Source organism: Fringilla coelebs (assembly GCF_963513975.1).
Source record: "Fringilla coelebs genome assembly, chromosome: 1".
Lineage (NCBI taxonomy): Eukaryota > Metazoa > Chordata > Aves > Passeriformes > Fringillidae > Fringilla > Fringilla coelebs.
In genome coordinates this window covers 51,860,455-51,881,076 of record NC_140028.1, presented here as the reverse complement: position 1 = coordinate 51,881,076, position 20,622 = coordinate 51,860,455, and the positions used below count along the sequence as shown (strand labels likewise).

At 37.3% G+C, this 20,622-nt stretch overlaps 1 protein-coding gene across 10 annotated transcripts in view; it reads right to left on the bottom strand.

Annotated features, from left to right (window-relative positions):
* The window catches only part of PTPRM (protein tyrosine phosphatase receptor type M), a 437,545-nt gene that overhangs the window by 264,652 nt on the left and 152,271 nt on the right, over positions 1 to 20,622 (bottom strand). For all 10 annotated transcript variants that reach the window (XM_084219928.1, XM_084219932.1, XM_084219926.1 and 7 more), the window contains exons 6-7: positions 10,888 to 11,062; positions 2,627 to 2,920 (exon numbers count right to left, since the gene is read on the bottom strand). In XM_084219928.1, coding sequence (XP_084076054.1) covers positions 2,627 to 2,920; positions 10,888 to 11,062 — 469 coding nt within the window. The remainder of the gene's footprint in view (positions 1 to 2,626; positions 2,921 to 10,887; positions 11,063 to 20,622) is intronic.

Below are 20,622 nucleotides of genomic sequence, written 5' to 3'. Positions count from 1 at the left end.
ACAGTGATAGGACAGTAGGTTTAGATCAGATATTAGGAAGAATTCTTTACTGTGAGGGTGGTGAGGCAGATGGAACAGGTTGTGGCCAGAGAAGTTGTGGATGCCCCATCCCTGGCATTCTACATTCTAGGTTCACAACACCATATGAGGTGGTTGTGGAGAGAGGGAGCTTTCAGCATAGGAAGAGGTGATTTAAATTCCAGACAACCTGGGAAGGCCTCTGTTTCACACCTTTAAATAAGAAAACCCCTTCTTCCTAAATCTGACTCAAATGTGGTTCACCACACCCCAAATCCATTAAACTCCTTCAAACCTGTTCACATTCTAGGTTAATCTAATCCAGACCTCAATGTAATTCTTTGGCTTTCTGAGAATTACACTGAAAGAGCACTTACATTATATTTCCTCAAAAGGAAACAAAGCACTTTCTGAAGTGGCAACTGCTCCAGTAAGTATGGTGCAACCAAGTCTCTCCAGACCTTTTTTTGTTGCATTCTAATTATAGACGCTTTTATTTAGTAAAGTTGCAGATAAGACTTGTCTATTACAAGCCTCTGAAATCTCATTTTGCTAAAATGAAAACATATTTCAAATGCTTTGGAGAACTATTAAGATTATTGAATGCCTAGCATACTGCTTCAAGTCTCCAAGTGGTTCACTATCTTCCCCTAGGGAACAGGCAAGCAGCATGCAATTATCACAGTAATTAAAAAGGTGCAATGATTCTTCTCTTAAAGACTCCTGTTTTATTAATTCTATGGTATGCTTTGGAGACTGGCATTATTTTACTCCTACCCAGCTTAATTATACCGTCATTAGTTTATCAGCATCTCTTTTTAAACCCTTGGGCCAGTTATTAGCATGTCACTTGCTAACAGTTAACCAATAACCACTACACCTTCAAAGCAGGGTCTTCTGCTATTAAAAAAAAAGCCAATTTGTACAGACAGATTTAATATCATCATTCAATTTATATTTTTCAGTCATTTAACTTTCTGCTTTTAATTTAAGAAGGTTACTGTTTAGCTTAATGAAAACACAAATAATTCTGATGTATTACAAGACACTAGCAGGTAATAAAACACTTCCAGTACACACTGGTTTATGAAACTGAATGCCTGTTTAACAGTCAACAGTATGTACCACTGAGCAAACAGAAAGCATATGATATTCTTAAATATAATTAAAATTGTGGATATCACTCTCTTCTAAGTCTGGCTGAGGTGGAGTTAAATTTCCTTCACAGCAGCCTGTCTGGTACTGCATTTTGGATTTGTGACTAATCCAGGGTTGATAACACAACCCTACAGGACAGACAGGCTCACTTACACAGCACCAAGTACTGCATTACTTGATCACACAAGCAGATGAAAAAACTATTAGAAAGGCTGTTTAATTTTAAAATAACTGAAATAACTGTGTATTAAATATGTACTTACCTTGTCTGCACAGACATTTACATTATTATGAAGGGCACAGTGACCCAGAAACCCTCCTGAAGGGAACTATACTTCATTTTTATGCTCCACTTTTGACTAAGCTGAAGTTACCTTAGCCCAGTAAATACAAAATTCTTAATGATTATTATAATTTAGCTGTACTGTTTTCGGGTAGTTTTCATTAAATGCTTCTTTCCAGTAATGAGAGGAAGAAAAAATACCAAAAATAACATCAAAGAATTAGTACTTGTGTAAGTTTGCATCTTCAGAACGTAATAGTGGGATTCTGACAGCAACTAGATTTTGTGTTTGACATCACACTAATTCAATTCAACTGAAATGACATTCACTCACTGACAGGTGGCCAGGTGACTTTACAAAAGGTATATGCAATGGAAATATATTACTTCTGTTGAAGCATGCAATTTTTTCCTGTTAAAAAGGCAAGACTAAGTAATTCCTTGCAAGACTGGGAACAATGAGCTAATACCACTTGTTACTCCCATTTTCTCTAGCTACACTCCTGCCTATCTTCCACCAGCTTTACAGCAGCAAAGAGATGATTCAAAACGTTGGGGGAAAATAGTAATGACCAAAGAAAATCCAGGTCACAGTATCCTCTATTATTTTCTGAGTGGCTAAATCCCAAACTAATATCACTGCCAGTCTTACTGAAAATTATTCTACAATTGCTTCTGTATAATAGGTGAACCTTGTATGCTATTACAATCAGAGGTCAGCTCTATTAATTATAACATCCAACACAGGAGCCAAGATTCCTACAATGCACCAGAAATTTCACTATCTCATTTAGTAAAGAGACATGCTGTCAGTCACTCAAGAAAACAGTCCTTTGCTAAACCTCATCTGCTAAGTGAGACTCAACAATGAATGCTTTTGCTGTTACCAGGGATCCCTTTCCACTTTATCTACAAGTTTGATATAACTGACATTGAAAAAAAAAAAGTATTCACAGTTATTATTTCGTCTAGTCTACAGTGGCACAGAAGGTTGCTTTCAAGGTCACTATAGCTGGAAAATGCTAATATGTTGGAGTTAAAACCATTCAGTCTTAATTCCTGCAACCTGCTGGTTTAAAACAGACAGTAAAAACTGCCAGTCAATTAACTCATGTCTTCAGCCATAGAAAGACGCTTAAAACTTCCCTATCACCTTGAAGTACTCACCAGCACATTTTGTCCTTGTTTTGAGAGCTGGGCCAGGAGACCCTGTTCCTCCTTCACCTGGTCTTGTAAGTAACACACTGATTTCATATTCTGTATCAGGATCCAGGTGCCCAATCTTATAGCTTGTGGAGTCCACGGGTTGTATGTCATACCAGCTTCCACTTGAAGTTCGATACTCAACTTCTCTTTGGATAATGGGTCCATCCCCATTGATGGAATTGGCATTCAGCTGTATCCAGAGGTAAGTTGCACCAACCGAGGACAGCTGAGGTGGAGCGATGGGAACTGGCGGCTCTGAAAAACAGTAAGGCTATGATTACACTTCCATTTTTTCTACTTCTAAAACATTCAAATAAGCAACAGGTTTTGTATTACATTAGAGGTGAAGACTTTATAAAAACATGGATGTGAAGAAATCACCACTACAGACTGACTTATTTTCATTAAACTGCAACATTCTGATTCTTTTGTTTATGCAGATGGAGATTTTGACCTGAAGCTTTTGGTTTAAACCTCCTAACTTCAAATCAGGCGCAAATGGAATTCTATTCGCTCGACATTCCATGGCAACCTGAGATTCTTTCTTTTTAAATTGAGAGTTTTCTCATACAAATACAGTTCATTCTGAATATTCAGTATTAATCCTACTCAAAACTAAAGTTTTCAAGATAATATTTATGTTTTAGCCTATCCTTACACATAATAAGAGGAATTTCTGCACAGAAACAAAATGAATTTTTTATTAGTTATTTTTCAGGTACTTAACTACTTAGCCTTCGTATTTTCAGACTTCTGTGTAAGCAGAGTAAGTACAGTAATTTTTCAATTCTATACTTCGATTACAATCAAGAATCTTCTAAATGAAAGCTGGAGGATTTCTCGAGTTTTTACTAGAGATCTCCATCTACTTCATGTAATGACTATTTTCACTAACTACCACACAGAAATGGTACTCTGTATCACAGAGCAAGCATGCATGTGATACACTGATAGTTTGGATTCTGAAGATTTGAAAACTAACCAAAGTTTTAAAACCACTTCAATTTACTATGTGATGGGCATCTTATTTTAAATTAGATTGCAGAAATTGCAGACATCATCTTTTTTAAAGGTAAATAACAAATATTTTTTTTTTCCCTACTGGTTAAATTACTCTGCTATTTCATGCATCATACCTGCAAAAAGTTCACCTTCCTGTTGAATGAAATCAAGCCACTGTAATAGGGCACTATTTGATCCAATATTCTATTCTATTCTTAACATATCTATCAGCAAACACTGCCACCTTCTTAAGGCTACACAGAATATGCAATAAACAAAGGACATCTGTCTTCCCTAAGCTTTAGATTTGGATTTAGCCTCTTCTGCTAACCATTTCCCTCTGTGTTGAGATACAGGTAGTCAAACAGATTAGAAGTTGAATTTAGGTATTTCATCATTTTGTCATGCTCTTCAAAGTCACAGTTAAAGCAAAGAACATAAAAGATTGAAGCAAAAGGGAGAAAGGATCTCTGGGAAGCATTTCCTGAGAAATAGCAGAATTGCTATTCTAACAAACACATAATTATCCTACAGTATTCCACCTTTTTTCATTTATAGAAAGAGTAACTCAGAACACTCAGTCCACTGAAGATTAGCTGTGCCTCAGATAGATGGTGTTTCTAATTAGCAGGGTACACTTGTATGCAAGCTTCGATCTGTGCAATCTGTTAGCAATTGATGAAATACAACACTACAAACCAGCAAACACAGGCGTCACCACTGTGTGTTTTCATCTTAACAAAACTAAGTGATTACTATCATGAAGAACACAATACAAAGGGCAACAAACCAGAACATCTCCAAAGATATCTATTAAGCATAACTAATTGGAATTGACATAAAAATAGCTATAAAAATATTGTGGCGGATTCCAGGATACAAAGAATATTGTTTAGATTTTCAAATCAGCAGTGAAAGCACTGTTTTATGTCAACAGCAATATATGGCAAACTGATGTCACTGCTGAGTTAGAAACATACTGTAGTTTTATTGAAAGTATTCTTCCTAAAGTATGTAAACTATGGCTTCATACAGTGATAGTATGTCTGGAAACAGTTCTGACTTGACTCAAAATGATTTAGCATCAATTTAAATCATTAGGCTGTTTTGTGAACCAAGACGTGAAATGGAACTTTTATAAAGCATCCTAAGGCATTAACTTAGCTATGCTGAAAAAACAGTTAATTACTTTCAAGTTTCAAATGCTACTAAAGGCTGTTAAAGTGCCATTTAAAATGCAAACTCAGGAGTTAGGTCACTAAGGTTAGTGGTTACACCAATTCATTCCAAATATTACAAGTACTTGAAACAGATAGTATTTTATTGTCTTTTTATACCTCAGGGCATGTTTTTCAATTCTCTGGGACCACAATGAAAAGGTCAATTCAAGTCACACTATTTCAGCAAAGCCTGCACACACTGCAATTTCATACTATTAACATGGTTTAAGACCAAAAGTTACCTTCTTACCAGAGATTGAGACTGCCTAAAATCAACCCTTCATTACACATATGATGCTTATATTAAGTGACTGGTTAAAAACATGAGAGTCAATTAAGCAGATCCTCTAATACAAACACTATATATCTAAATATAATGAATGTATTTTAAGCCTAAAGTCTAAAATATATTCTTCTGTCTTATTTTTTTTTTTAGCAGAACGATTTAATATTTTAAAGATGCTGAGGAGTTTGAATCACTTAGGTAGGTACCACACTGTAGCACTACTGTCTTTGACTAAAAGCAGTTTTACTGGCAGCCACTGAGGTAGTCTCAGTTAAACAACATGCAAGTTGTTTATGAAACAGTACAATAGACTTGGATTTCAGGGCTGTGTATGTTCAAGGAAGGATTTTCATCTGACAGCAGAAACAAGTTTGTAGCAGTAGCTATTTAGTACAATGACTTAGCTTAAAGAGAAGCTCTTCCTTGCAGATCTCCTCCCAAAGCAAGTAGACAAATTTATTCAGTACTGTGAAGTCCTTTTAAACACAGGTTTTTAAAATAGAATATTAACTGAAAAAAAAAAAAGTAAGTGGATCCATCTTTCCAATTTTGTGCCTTTTAGACTTCAAGCCACCTCTTGAATTCTCTGACAAATGACAATGGGCGCAATCCCTTAGGGAAAGGAAATAGTGGCTACCTTACAAAGCCAGAGGTCTGCAGGTGACAGAAAGCTTTAAGCAGGTGCTCTCAAGTGACTCTATATAAATGGATCACTTATATTAAATATGAGAAAAAGACAGACTTTATGATAAGGAGCAGCCCTTCTCTTACACAGATAATAAAAACAAATGTAGCCACACATGAATGTAAACTATTCTTATGAACTTTTTATAAATAGAAAACACACTTGAAACTGCAACTCAACTCCTTCATTTAAACTGCTCTGTTCTTAAATTACACAGATTTTCCAAACATTTTCTACAGCATCATAACATCTTTTACTTTGCAGTTATTTTCAAATTTTAATTGGGAGAGGAAAGGCATCACACTGAGATGCCACTGGAGATAATATAAATCTCTAAGATTTAAGTGAGTTAAAGAAGACAAAAATAGACATTTCTTCTCTGCGGCTCAGAAGCGCTATCTTGAAAAATTACAAAATCTACTTCCTCACTTTTTGCAAATGCATGAATGTGGATGTTTACCATCCCCTCTTTCTTCCCCTCTACAAATCATAGAATCATATTAGAAAACACCTCCAAGATAATGAAATTCAACCTTTGACCAAACACCAAGATGCCAACTAAACCATGGCACTGAGTTAATATTTTCAGGGATGGGGATCCCACTACCTCCCTGGGCAGCCTGTTCCATTGCTTAACCAAGGAAAAATATTCTTCCTGATGTCCAGCCCAAATCTCACTGGCAAAGGGGGAGTCTATGAGCTCTTGTCCTGTCCCCTGTTGCCTGGGAGAAGAGGCTGACCCCCACCTGGCTATGAGCTCTTGTCCGGCAGCTGTAGATAGCAATGAGGTCCCCTCTGAGCCTCCTCTTCTCCAGGCTAAACACCCCCAGCCCCCTCAGCTGATCCTGACCCACCCTCCAGACTCTTCACCAGCCCCTTGCCCTTCTCTGGACTCATTCCAGCATCTCAATGTCTTTGCTGTAGTGAGGGGACCAGAAGGGGACACAGCACTCAAGGCCTCAAGTGCCAAGTACAGGGGGGACGATCGCTGCCCGGTTCCTGCTGGCCACATACAGGGCAGGGCGCCACCTGCCTTCTTGGTCACCTGGGCACACGCCAGCTCAGGTTCAGCCAGCTGCCAACCAGCACCCCCATGTCTTTCTCCCCAGCTTGCAGTACTTGTGTGGTCCCCATTGTCACCCACCTTCCCGCTCATTTCAAAACACCTCCCAGTTTGCCTTTCCTTTCAGTCCCACCATGAACAACCTCATCTGGGTATGCAGCTTCTTGTTCTCACACTCCTCATTATCCACATTGTTAATCCATCACCATTTTACTCTCAAAGTACAAGGATTCAGCAAGATGGAGGACTGTATACTAAAAGCACACAAATGGTAAGCTCATAGGTCTTGATCCCTGCACCTGGATCCAGCCTGCCTCAGAGGAGCTCAGATCCCTGCCTGCAATTAAATTCCGTACACTCTATTTAGAATTTCAAGGGAATTTGAAAGATGAACTCAAGGAAGTCCCAGGGTCTTGCTGGGTTTTATTTAGTAGTTTGTGAACTAACTATATTTGGAAACAGATTTTCACAGAAGACAAAAATCACATTTTTGACCTAACTACTAGGCTTTTGAAAAAATATTACTGCTTCCAAATCCAGAGCCTTCAGCACTTTCCTTCGGCAAGTTCACTAAGATGGATGAACTGTATCAGCTCTTCTAGTTGGAGGTTTTCTCAACACTGCCAGGCTGAGGCACACACCCATACTGAAAAATACAAGTCTCCAGTCAGGTTGCCACAAAATAAGTGTATGAAACTGCACTTCATTATAGGAATTGTTAGGCAACAATAAAAATAAGTGCTAATTCCAGCACTGCTGGTAAAAAAAGGGGTATAGACAGTGATGGATCCAGCATGAAAGGTTAGCTGGAGAGAGCAAAAACAGATGCCAAGTATCTATGTATATTAAATGTATGAGAACAATTGATACTACAGATAAGTAATTGTTGATATTTTCTTACTATGTCTTGATGTCAAAATGGCTTTGCCCTCCAGAATAAAGTCTTTGCTCTAGAGGTCCTGAAGAGGTTTGGTTCTGTTCCCAGTGTTAAAAAAATTTAAAATTTTCCATTTGGAAAATGCAGACATTTAAGCTGCCAGCATTACAGATGGCTACCTTTCTATGCCCTTCCTTAAAAACCTAGCCAAACTCCTTTTAACCAATTTGACACCTAGGTTTACCTTGTTTGAACTCAATAAGCAGTCTGAACTCTGTAATAATCTGATGTCTGCTAGACAGGCTCATTCTGTTCTCCTAAATCTAATCTGTGTTGGATCTGCCCACTATTAGAAAACTTCAACCTAGGGACTGTATGTAGAACTCTAATTTACTTCACCAAACGCATTTAATCAATTCCACCCAACTATTTTCCTTTTGCTCAATGTTTGATTACTTTTATGTCATCTATTAGATACGAGCTGATGTTTTTTACAATAAGTGGGTAATCTGACAAGGCCAATTTCATGCCTCCCATTAGATAAAGTGACATTTCAATCCAATTCTCTGACAAACTTAGATGAGGATACTGTGCCGTTTGAGTACACACAATGACAAGGCACTTGTCTTTTCAGCCTTTCTTATCAGAACAAACACTCAGGTAAATTGAAAACCTCCCCTTCAGGATTTATTTAAATAGAACAATCAATACTTTATTACACCATCCTCTAAAAGGCATGTAAGTTATCACAAACAAGTTTTCAAATAAAACCCTTTCTCTCCCCCTCCATTTTAAGGCCAGACTAATTGTTCACTGACGAGCTTTTTCTCATTATCTAGACAATATTCATGTTTACTATTGTTTAATAACACAACAGACAGCTCTTTAATTGCAATTTCCCCCCTCCATACTGCTGAAACCTTGCTGTAACATGCTCACTCAGGTGAAAAAAGAAGACAAAAAAAAGAAGAGAGTGGGAACACCTGGCAGTTTCTTACATGTCTTTCATTCTCAAGATCTCATTCCTATTCTTTTGTGATTGAAGGTTTGATTTGCAGCACCTGAAAGGAGAAGACCTTCTGCTCTTTTCAAGAGGTCTGGTACCTTGTCTCCAGTACCATACAACATCATGCCACAACAGCACTACAAAGCTTAAAGATCTTTACACACATAATTGGAATCTGCTTAGAGTAAGTTCCTATTTGGTGAAACTTTTTCTACTGTGAAGTGCAATGAATGTTGTACGGAGTTCTAACCCACTCTACTGTGCAAACATCTTGACTTAAAAGCAAATATGTTTTGAAAAAAGCCCTATTCCAGAGCAGAACTTTTTGCAACTTGAGTTACAGGTTCAGTAACCAGAATGAAACAGACCATGATAAATGTGAAGAACTGATTCTCTTCAACTTATAAATGCTCCGTTTGACTCTCCTGTCATTCCAGCAATGTAATTTCAAAGAAATTCCTCTTAAGGCAGTTTATTTACACAAGTGTAAATGAGAAAAGAATTAATTGTTTGTAACAAAGAGGGGGAATAATTGCACCACTGTTATTACACATACTATTATTAAGCCATCAGCAATTCACAAGTATACTAGACATTGCATGCAGTGTGGGCATATGTACATTCTTCATGATTTATGGATAGTAATGGATTAAAAAAATATCTAGCTGCACTGAAATCAACCTGTTATCTTTGAAGTCTGCTAACTGATATTGCAGAAAAACTGCTAAAAATCAGGAAATACCATTTTTTAATTATATGTCATCAATAAGAAAGCTTATTTTTCATTAGCCCGTAATGCTGCTGTTCAGTACAGTCATCTAATGTTTTACAGCACAATGCTTAAAATGGGTCTTTTCAGGTCAGAAGGAATGACCTGCAGGTGGTCTCATAAAAGCTCCAACACAGGCAATGGGGATTACCATAATTACTTTGCCACTCTACAAGCAGTTAATGGGATTACACCCTGAGGCTATCCACTAGCTCACAGTGCCCAGTGCAGATTTTCTGAAAGAATCTGGGTAAGCACAAATGCTTTAATGATACGCTTCATAATTTCATCTATTGCACCTCAAAAGAAGCACTAATATATTAAAACACCCTGAATCAAAGAGACTGAGAAGAAATGAACTCCTCTGGTTTCCTTCACCTCACTGATGCAGTAACTCCTCCCTCTGCCTCCTTCCAGCAGTGCTCATTCCTCTTTGTTTTCATTGGTGTTAGGTCCGAAGGATGCTTCATCATTCCTACTGGGGTTATAGTCCATGCTTCCTTTTTTTTTTGCTGACTTTCATACATATCTATTTTTGGCCATCTACTTTATTTTCTTCTCATGCTTGGACTGAAATAACCTCATTTTTCCCCACCACTCCTTATAATTATATTCTCATCTCATCCACTCTATTTGTTTCTTTTTTCATCTGTCCATTCAAATAGCTCTCCTATGTTTTCATGCTACAATTCTTTTGTCTTGTTACTTTCATACCCTGCTTATTTCAAGCATCCTTCTCTTGTCCTGTTTCTCTTCATTTTCTCTACAACACATTCACTAAAACTCTATTCTTGCTTTTGGAAAATGGTTTATTCCTCATTATGGCTTTCTTCCATCCTCTTCTACTGGTGACATATTATTCCCCATTCTACTTATACCTAATGTTTCCCCAAAGCTTTTAAAAACACCCCTCCATATATTGAAATATATGTATTTTATGTGTTCACTTAAATGTAAATCTTGCATATTTCATACTAAGTGTATTTTTAGAATACAATCTCCACAAAGGGGGCAAGCAGCCATTATTATGGTCATACTTTAAATAAGTTTGTAAAGACTTATAGGTTTGAACAGTGCATTTTGGGGAAATACTTCAAACAGCAATCAACAAGTACCTAGTTAATTAGCCCTGGCTTCTTCTATCACTCACTTGTTACAGCTGGATAGACTCTTAAGATTTACATAAGCAAAATCTATTTACTGAACCTCTTATCAAGTTTAACAGGCTATGGGTGACATTCTTACTGCATTAGCAACTGCAAGCCGTGATTCCACACAGGGAGCATGCCAATACTGATTTGTATGGTGAAGTACCTTTGACTATCAGTTCTGCATAGTTGGACACACCAACTCCTCCTTCCGTCCGGATCATGCAGCGATAGTTGCCAGCGTCCCGCTTCGTGGCATTCACCACACTAAAAAGAGCTACAAATCGTCGGGCGTTGAACACTTTTATGTCCTTCAAAGGTGCATCCCGTACGTAAATACCCTAGGCAAAGAAAATAAAATAAAGAATATTATTAGTCATATTAAAAAAAAAATATACTGACAACCCCTTTTACTTCTCACAAGCTCCCAAGAAGGAAAGCAAAGATAAAAGCAGAAGTCTGTATGTTACTTTTACAGGTGTGACAGTGAGACTTTTGTGCCTTCCCATGTGAGTTAAACCATTCATCATTAGTGGGCAACCATTAATCTGTAACAGTTGCTTTCAACTCTTTATAGATTAACTAATAGAAAGATTTGAGAACAATGTAACATTTACTTCTTAGCTTGTTTTACACAAATACCTAAATTTATTTCTTTTTTAAAAAACAAAGCCCAGCATAGTCAGTCGGTGCTTTCTCTTCCCCTCCTGCATCTGCTGCTTGGGTTATGCATTTTTCAGGGAGATATCAGTGGATGGTTCTCATAGCAGCACCCACCCAAGGGGTTATCAGTGACTCTGGCAGAAGAGACTAGGCAGAGATTTATCAGGTAAATGACCCGAAGCTGCATCCATCTCTCACTTTCTCAGCATGGCACTGGAAACTGGGCAGTTTCTTTTTCAGCACAGTGTCTTGCTGTCAATTCAACACATTACATGTATGGCACAAGAAAATGAGCCCTGTAACAGCTAAGGAGCACAAGGAGTGAAAAACGGAGGGGGGAAGACAGAAGAAGGCACAGATGACAACTTGCCATGTCCTTTGACACAAAGATAATGGCAGAGAGACTTGGCTCTCAAATCCTCATCACAACTCATGCTCCACCTGACCATGAAATAGGATATGTGCACTATGAACACTTAAAACCTCGCAGAAAATGTATAATGATTGACTTATGAAAGCTGGATGAAAAAAAAAACCAAAACAAAAAACCGACCACCAAAATGTACTGACAACATTAACCCAAACAAGCAAACAAGAAAATGCTCTTTTCATACAGTGATATGTATTCCAACAAACTGAAGGCTGCAACCACTATCGAAACATGAAGAGAAACTGGAAAACCCCAACTAGCCCTTCACAAAAATCATTCTCTCCAGGAAGGCACACACACTGTCTGATGCTAAATAATGACACCAGGTATGTTTAGGGTGTTTCTCCTACTTGAGGAGCTTCAAGCAGATCAAGGGTCCTGCATGATCAAGCTTCTATAAACCAACAGCATAACTGGTGATATCTGTTTTTCTGCCCTGGAGTCTGTAGTTTCTCCAGCTGACTTTAAGACATATAGAAAACACTGATCTCATTTTACTATGATTTTATTTGCCACTAAATTGGAAGCATCTTTGACATACAAGTTATAACAGAAGAATTTTAAACAACAGTCACACAACATTAAACTCATCCATAAATCATCCATAAAACCAAATCGAAGTTAATCATGCTGTTATACAAAAGAAGCAACATAATTAGCAATAAATAATGATTCTCATGCACAGTAATGTAGAGTTATTTCCTCTTCAAAAGAAAACATGGGTGATGCAAAGCTAATGTGAAACAAAAAAAAAAAGGTTGTAAGATGTCCAAAGAAGAATGTGCTATCATGCCTTAAAAATTATTCAGTTGTAAATTATTGAGAATTCCTTCAGATAGTTGACAGCTTCTTAGGGTTCCTCAAAGTCTGAGCTGCTGATAAAGCAGCTTCTGTGATGTGGCATGGCAGTTACAAAAACCTAAATGCGGAAAGAAACATTTCAAACTACTATTTCAAAACTACTATTTTCTGCCACTGTAATATCCTAGTGAGACTGGTGCTGATAACAGGAGATAAGCAGTGGGTTAATTAGGAGTTTGGAGAATGAGTATTTCCTAAAAGCCACATTATTTCTTACCTAATACAATAACTTAATTAATCCAAATAATCAGAACTGCTGATCAACCACAAGCCATAAGCCAGTTTTAAAGTATGTTACTACAGCTTTCAGGCTCTTGGAGGATCCCCTACATACCCAAATCTCGTGGTTACATTACAGCCATCCATATCACTATTTTTCTAGCTGCAAATCAGGATAGCACGCAACATGCATGCAGGCTATTTTATCCTGCCAAGAAATGGGCTAAGTTATTCCCCAGAGAAAAACATACTGCCACACACTGATTAATTCTAGCACCTAAACTAGCTCAGCTCATTTAGAGTGTGAACAAACTCCTCTGCTCTACAGCCTGCACGGTACACCCTCCCCTCCATGTGGGGAACCTGCATCCACAATTTACCAGGACTCTTATGAGTTACTATACAACTGAAGAACTGTATAAATATTTTAAAAGAATTTCTTGCTGTTCCCACAGAGAAAGAGATGAAAGGGAAGGATTAGGCAATGCCACTGTAATTTCTGCCTTAATTTGCAGTTCATGAAAAGGGGGCAATCATGGCAAGATATGATGCACTCACTGCCCCTGCTGGCCCTACAAAGAGAACTGTCTCCTACCACACCACCCCCTCAGATTCCAAGTGGCTGCTAAAAATCCTGAGCTTCACAGTCTGGGTGTTCACAGAAACTGCCAGCAGTCCTTGAAGACAACTGCTCCAATACCCATGCCCATAGGACATATTTCCCATCTTTTTCATGCATATTTAGAATGGAAATTGGAACTAATCAATGCACTGTAGCAGTTACAATAAATTACAATTTCACCTGGTTCCCATAATCTTTTTCACCTTCTGCTGATTCTCAAATATACTAATCTCACGTGATTTTGAATGTTTTAACTGCTGTTCTACAACAGGAAATCATAGTTTGATCAAATAATTGACTTACATGGCTTCATGACACATGCCATTGATTCACATACCGATAATTTTAACTGAAAAAAGAGAAGCCAAATCAGACTTCAGGAAGCGCACATCACTTGCTCAAATGAAAAAGCTAGAGAAGCCTGAAATGTTACTCTACTTGGCTCCACAGAGGATTTGAGCATATTTTCCCTCTACCAAAATCCAGGTGAGAAAAGGTTACTAATGGTGGCTTCAAAATTCATGAAAGATCTCTGGAATAAAGAGCCCTTATTATTATTTCTATAAGAAAGCTGTAAAATATATGGGAGATTATTATCAATAAAGATTATCTTGACTGAGTTCTCCTGAACACTGCAAACTCATGGAGGCAAAGTGTAGAGTGTCTAATTATATGTTAGAACTCAAATAGTCCCACAGAATCACTAGCATGACATTTTTTACTAGAACTCAAAGGAGAAGAAAAAAGCCCTATTTTTTTCTTTAGTCTCTTTGGGGAGAAATATATTCAACGAAAATATAGTGTCTGTAACAGACAAAGACAAAGAAACATAATTGCTTTACGTTCCACAAGAAAAAATACAGCCCAAGAGAGCAAGTTTTCCCTCCCTTCCGGGATGACAGCAAATGAGTAGGAGAGCTGCCTAATTGATTTAAGCCTAAGCATAAAGGAAGAGTAATGAAGGTAATGAATTCAAGTATAAGGAAAGTTCAATCTTCTAGGCATTGTTCAATCTTCTAGGCAACTAGAAGAGTTACAAAGACTGTGTAGAAAAAAAATTTTAAAAAAATAATCCCACACATACAGCTTCTTCCAAACTCTTATTTCAGCAGTGGACAAATGGCAGAAAAAAATGCTATTTACAATTTGATATATAAATACAGAATTGTTTCTGTTATAGCAGTACCCACACATCCAGCTTTACTCCCTTTATTTGTGATTCACATTTTGTTTCCCCTGACTTACTGAAATGATTTCAGGGAGTTACCCAGGTATGGTATCTTTTTTCCAGTGTGTAACAGGCCCATTTCTTCTCACCGTATGATAAATTACCAGCTCCCAGTAATGACTACTAACAGCTATTTCCTTTAGAATGGATAAAAATGTTTATTAAACATTCTAGCACCTCCTGTTACAATTTCTTTACGAAGAACTAGTTTTCTGAAGGCTACTAAAAATAAGTTTTCATCACCCACTAATGCAACAATCTGAACTCCCACAAATAAGAGTTCGATTATGATATGCTGTTTTACTAGCTATAGTCATTAAAACTTTAATCTCAGGTTTTTTTAGATTCTGCAATTTACCAGTAGGTCTTGCAAACTGTCACTTTTTACACAAAAATCTGAGTCTTCCCAAATACATGATATTTTATTGAAAAATAAAAAAATGACAAGTCCATAATTTACTGGTCCCATTCCAGAAAAAAGGATAAAACTCATGATTTACCATATAACACTGTGGTACTGGTATTAAAACCTACTAGCACAGGAACAAATTTGTAGTATCCCGTTTTCTGGGTGGGCCTTTTTTGTTTGTTTTGGTTGGTTGGTTTTTTAAAATGCAATTTAAAAATAAAGACGGTTCTTTTAACTTTCTTTGCTTTAGCCCTGATTTGCCACACAAAAGTCTGAGGCTTTACTACTGATTAGGACTGTTAGCTTTTCCTGCCCCTGGGACTTTGAGAACTGTGTGAACAGGATACTTCATTCTTTACAAAGAGGAAGCTGCCATAATCATTTAATGTTAGACCTGCTTGGACTACAAAGCTCTGCCCTGGGGACGTGGCCTATCTCACCGCCTTAGAACACAACAACTATGGTCACAGAATAAATACTGAGATCCAAAAATGAAAGTAACAGATTCCATTGACTGCTGAGGAACCTGTGCATTTTCAAATGCTGAAAAAGCTTCCAAAAAATACCAAATAGATATATAAAGAAATGACATTTAAGCCAAGTAATGAAAATATGTAACTGGTAAGTTCAATTGCAAGAATAAATTTTCTATTAAAAACCAAGTTATTTAATATATAGGGATATAAAAAATAAGCCTAATTTAACTTCAGGATTTACACAGCTTGAAAAACCCATATTCCTAGTACCATCATATTAATAAATGCATATACAGACAGCTAAAAGCATTTTTAAAATGCATGTTATTTTTCCATTTTAGGCAAGTTAGAATGAAAAAAAAAAAGGTTTTAGTTCTTTAAATTACACTTACTGGCTCTTCTAGGTAATGGACTAACTCTAAGTCTTTTAAATGAACAGCAATTTAGCAGCAAAAATCTATATATTAAACCTTCCAGAAATACTTTTAACAAAAACGTAGTAGCAATTCAAAGGCATTGAACTTCTGGGATGTTACATCCAGCACTACCAGTGATAATCACGCTCAAGGCATGTATCAACAATTTTGTGAGAAGAGAGTTAAAAGGAAACAACTGTCACCCTCTGTCCATATGGACAGAATAGGCAGCTTTTCATACTTTAAACAGAAGAAAGGGTTTGCATTATCCCACTTCCAAATACACACATTTATAAAATTGTGATTAGAGTTATACCAGCAGGATCTCAAATAAAACCAGCAAGGACAGAAGCAATTTTTGTTTAAAATGTGTATAAAATCTAAATCAAATAGTAATTAATACCTCAGGAAAATTGCTTTGCAGAGTTTATATAATTAGTAACTAAGATGGCTACCTACCTCTGAATTTCTAGATTAGTGTTCATAACCAAGACAACTGTTTGTCAGTCTAGACTGGAGCTATCACACATCCTGTGATTATCCAGTATTTATTCCATCTGTCTAAGTTAACAACTTCATTTCATTCAAGTAATAAGACCATGATGGAAAAGGATTATTATTGTCCTGTTTGGAATTATTCTGCTATGAGATGGAATTGCACTCTGCAGGTGTAACTAATGGGCATTCAAGCAAACTATTACTATTTTACCTTTCAAGAAAGGCTTCTCCTTTCGGTAATTTAATGTTTGATAACTGAGACTTTTCTTCAAATCACACATGCCTCCAGAAGTCCCTATTTATTATGACTAAATCTAAATACTGGCTGGAGCTCTCAGGTAGTACCATAAAATATTATTTAAGTTACACATCGAGTAGTCACATCAAATATTAAGCACTGACATCTATTTGAAGACACAGTTATAAACACAGAAAGTAAACAAAGACAATGAATCTTCTGGAGTCATTAAACTCTGTATAATTTAACCAAAGCAGTTACTCTCTACTTATATACTGAAATTATGTTGTATCATTCTGACAGGAGAAAATCTGTTATCATTACATAGACATTTTAGAAGTAAGAAAAATAAACCCAAAAACTCAATTCCTGTTCAATCTATTTCTTTTTTTTACTTTAAATTCCAGAGCAGCTAAGAGTTTATCTCCTCTAACAATTTGCCAGTGTTCACAAAATATGCAAAATACCAACTCTTTTTCCATTCATTTTTAATAGCACACAATAGAATATAAAATGAGTTGTAGGAAACTACAGCCTCAGAAACATCTGGAGAAAACAAAGTACCAGGAAATATCTATCTAACAGGGAGTTTAATTCTTTGGATAGAAATTATGGCAATGATCCATGTATCTACAAAGCATTTTGTTGAACTCGCAGCCCTACTTATAAAGTCATTTACTCTAATACGTATTTAATCCTTTGAAGTACGCAACACTTAGTACTTATCATCCTTCTGTTTGTATTTCAATTTCCAAGACCTAGGATGTACACCTTGCTAAAAACTGAAGTGAACATATACAGGAATTTAAATACTCTGGGGCTTGGCATTCTGCAGATGCCAGGCTTATGGAGGGGCTAGAAAGGAGCAAAGTGATGAGGAGAAAATGAGGAAGCAGAGCTCATTAGCTTAACTTTCATCAGTACACACCATACAAAGCATCATAAGGCAGGTCTTTGTCTGCCTTTTCTAGGCAACTACATAACAGGAGATTTAAAACCAGCACGCTCATTTCCTTCACTTCAAAAGTGTTACTTTTGGGAAGAAAGGCAGCACAGGAAGAAAAAACTCCAACATGCAAGTTCTGGAGCCAGGCTGAAGCCTATTGCAAAGTTTAAAACAAGCAGAATAGCAGGCAAAGCCAAAGTGACACTGAGTACTACCAAGCAGGTAAGGAAGAAGCAGCCAAGAAAGAAACACACACAGGTTTGAGGATGACAAATTGTTATGGGCTCAGCTACTGCCTCCTGGATAGATTCTTCCAAATGGGAGGAAAGAATGGTGAAAAACAGAGGCAGAAAAGAAAGCTGTAATAAACCTCTCAATCCTGACAGTGCAATTTGTGAATAAAAACAACCATAGCAGCAGTAATCAGTAGAAATTAAGGCACAAGTTGGTTCAAGGAAACTGATATAGAGGGGTTGGCTGGAGGTGTTTCACTCTTAATTACTGAGACAGTCACAGTAATCAAGTCACAGTTTAGCAGCTCCCACCCCCAACACTCACCTTCCCCCGTGGTCTGTTTTCTTCCCATCATGTTCTCCTTGGACTTAATTAAAACTTCACTTTGGTTCTCCTTGCCTCAAAACAGCTTCAACAGCCTTTATTCTTTATTTAAAAAAAAAGGCCTCTCCTCCAGTTTCAATAAGGTACCTTCCTCCCAGCAGTAAGTTTGCACATTTTACCTACAGTATTCATGGGAAAGGTCATTGTTTCTTCCTCCCAAAGGTCCAGCATAGCACACAAAACTTACTGAATTTATTTCATCAGCTCCCTAATTCTTGCATGTCCTTAAGTGATTCTACTGCTGCTGAACATTGCTTTATATCAAGGCAGTCTTCAGGATCCAGAAACAGGCTAACATACTGCATTCTTGAAAGGAGAGCTGAATTTAACCAGCCCTCTGTGCCAGAGGTCAGCTGTTTCATTATCTTACGTCTGCTAATCACCATTTTATTATTTAACACTCCAAAATAACTGGAAGGCTAACACATCACAATGAGTTTCTTGAAAAGTGAACCCTTGGGTTGCTTCATTTTTAAAATCAGACAAGAATTTCAAAAAGGTCTGACTGTTAAAGGTAATCCTGGAATAACTTTTCTTATGGGTTAGTTCACCAAATGAGAACATATATATGTGGGGATGGAAGAAAAGAAAAGTCAGAGAGGATACACATAAACCTATGTCCATAACTGTCTGCAAATTTTCTACAAATCAATGTGTGTAGTCATTATTTGGTAGCCTCTGAATACCTGAGATACATATCAGAAACAGGGAGAAAAGGAAGAAGAAAGAAGAACCATTATTACCTGTTACCACCGGTATTTTGTCCAGAGTTCAAGTTTTGTTTCATCCTTGTAATATAAAAAAAGTAACAGTTCTCTTCTGACACTATAGATATAATATGAAGATGCAGAAGATCAAAATCCACTCATTATTTAGGTTACTTGCAAACAAGCTTTGCCAAGCTTTCCCCAGGTCTCTTAAGGTTTTGCACTGTTGTCCAAAATGAAGGTTCCAGTGGATTTAACAGACTTTACAGCGTACCTCTTAAAACAAAACTTTTACAGTTCATGAATGTTTCAGGTTTACTTCTCTCAAATCTCTTTTCAACACTGGAGATTATCAGAGACAGCAGATGAGGGACAACATTTTTGTGATAAAAAGGCTTTTTCAAACTTCAATGCTTCTATTAAAAAAATTCAGACCCCACATTGCTTCATAAGCAGGAACAGTTGGGTATACCAGTTGAATACCAAGCAGATATTTCAGTGTCACAAGCACACTCTTGGCAGAGCAGACTCCACTCCGCTACACAGGTGACAAAGGAAGGCCTTTGGAAGACACCACCCATTATCACTCCTTGCAACCTGATGCATGACCAGCACCACTGAAGAGGAAAGCATGTCTTCCCTCTAGCTATGCTACTTTTTTCCTACTGCATCAAGGGTTGCTTAGGGTTTCAAGGTTTTTAATAAAATAATCAAATTTGCTTACATCCCCTTAAATTTCTTTTTTGCATCACTACCAACATGGTCTGTTGGGCTTATTGACCTGAAGAGTTCCTGATTTAAGGGTTTTGAGTAATATCATCACTGGTTTGAGTAATATTCCCAACTGTTAAGTATTCTCACCAGAATTCAACTATTCTGGGTAACACTTCCACACCATTAAGGAATGATGGGGCTGGTACACTATGATAGAAGTGACGTTTATTCTTCCACCTACCCCTATCCAAATTATTATTAGTATTAATAACAAAATTCACTGACATTTCTTCAGTTATGGTTACCAACATTTGGCTTTTTTGTGCTGTGCATTCCAGTCTGGGTTGATTGGGAGGCGTAGCCTGCAGAGCAGCTTTGCTGGCCAGACTTCTCCAGTGTTTCTCCAGGAGAGAATATAAGGCTTATTTCTGGCTCCACTGTTAGAGTGGCACCATGTCATGATGCTATAGATTGAGAGTAGCTGCTCCACCATCAGGCATTTGACTTTTTTCCAGCTGTGCCTTTCACTGCTCATCATACAAGGGAAGAGGACACAGCACCTGCTGTACCACTTAGTGCTGCTGACGCTAAACTATAACAGAAAACTTGGAGCCCAAGGGGGAAAGCCACCTTTAATGGACATTCCCACCACACTCCAAACACGTTCAGCTGCACACAGCTTACTAATAAAATCACAAGACTCAAAGGTTTCTGCCACCTCCAAACCTCACTAAAGTCAAAACACTTCACAGATAGATCAATTTGAGGATGACATTTTGCTCCTTGCATATGCTCACTGGGATTTATCATTAACAGTCCACAATTCATTATTTCTCCTTGTTTCTGGTATTGCTAA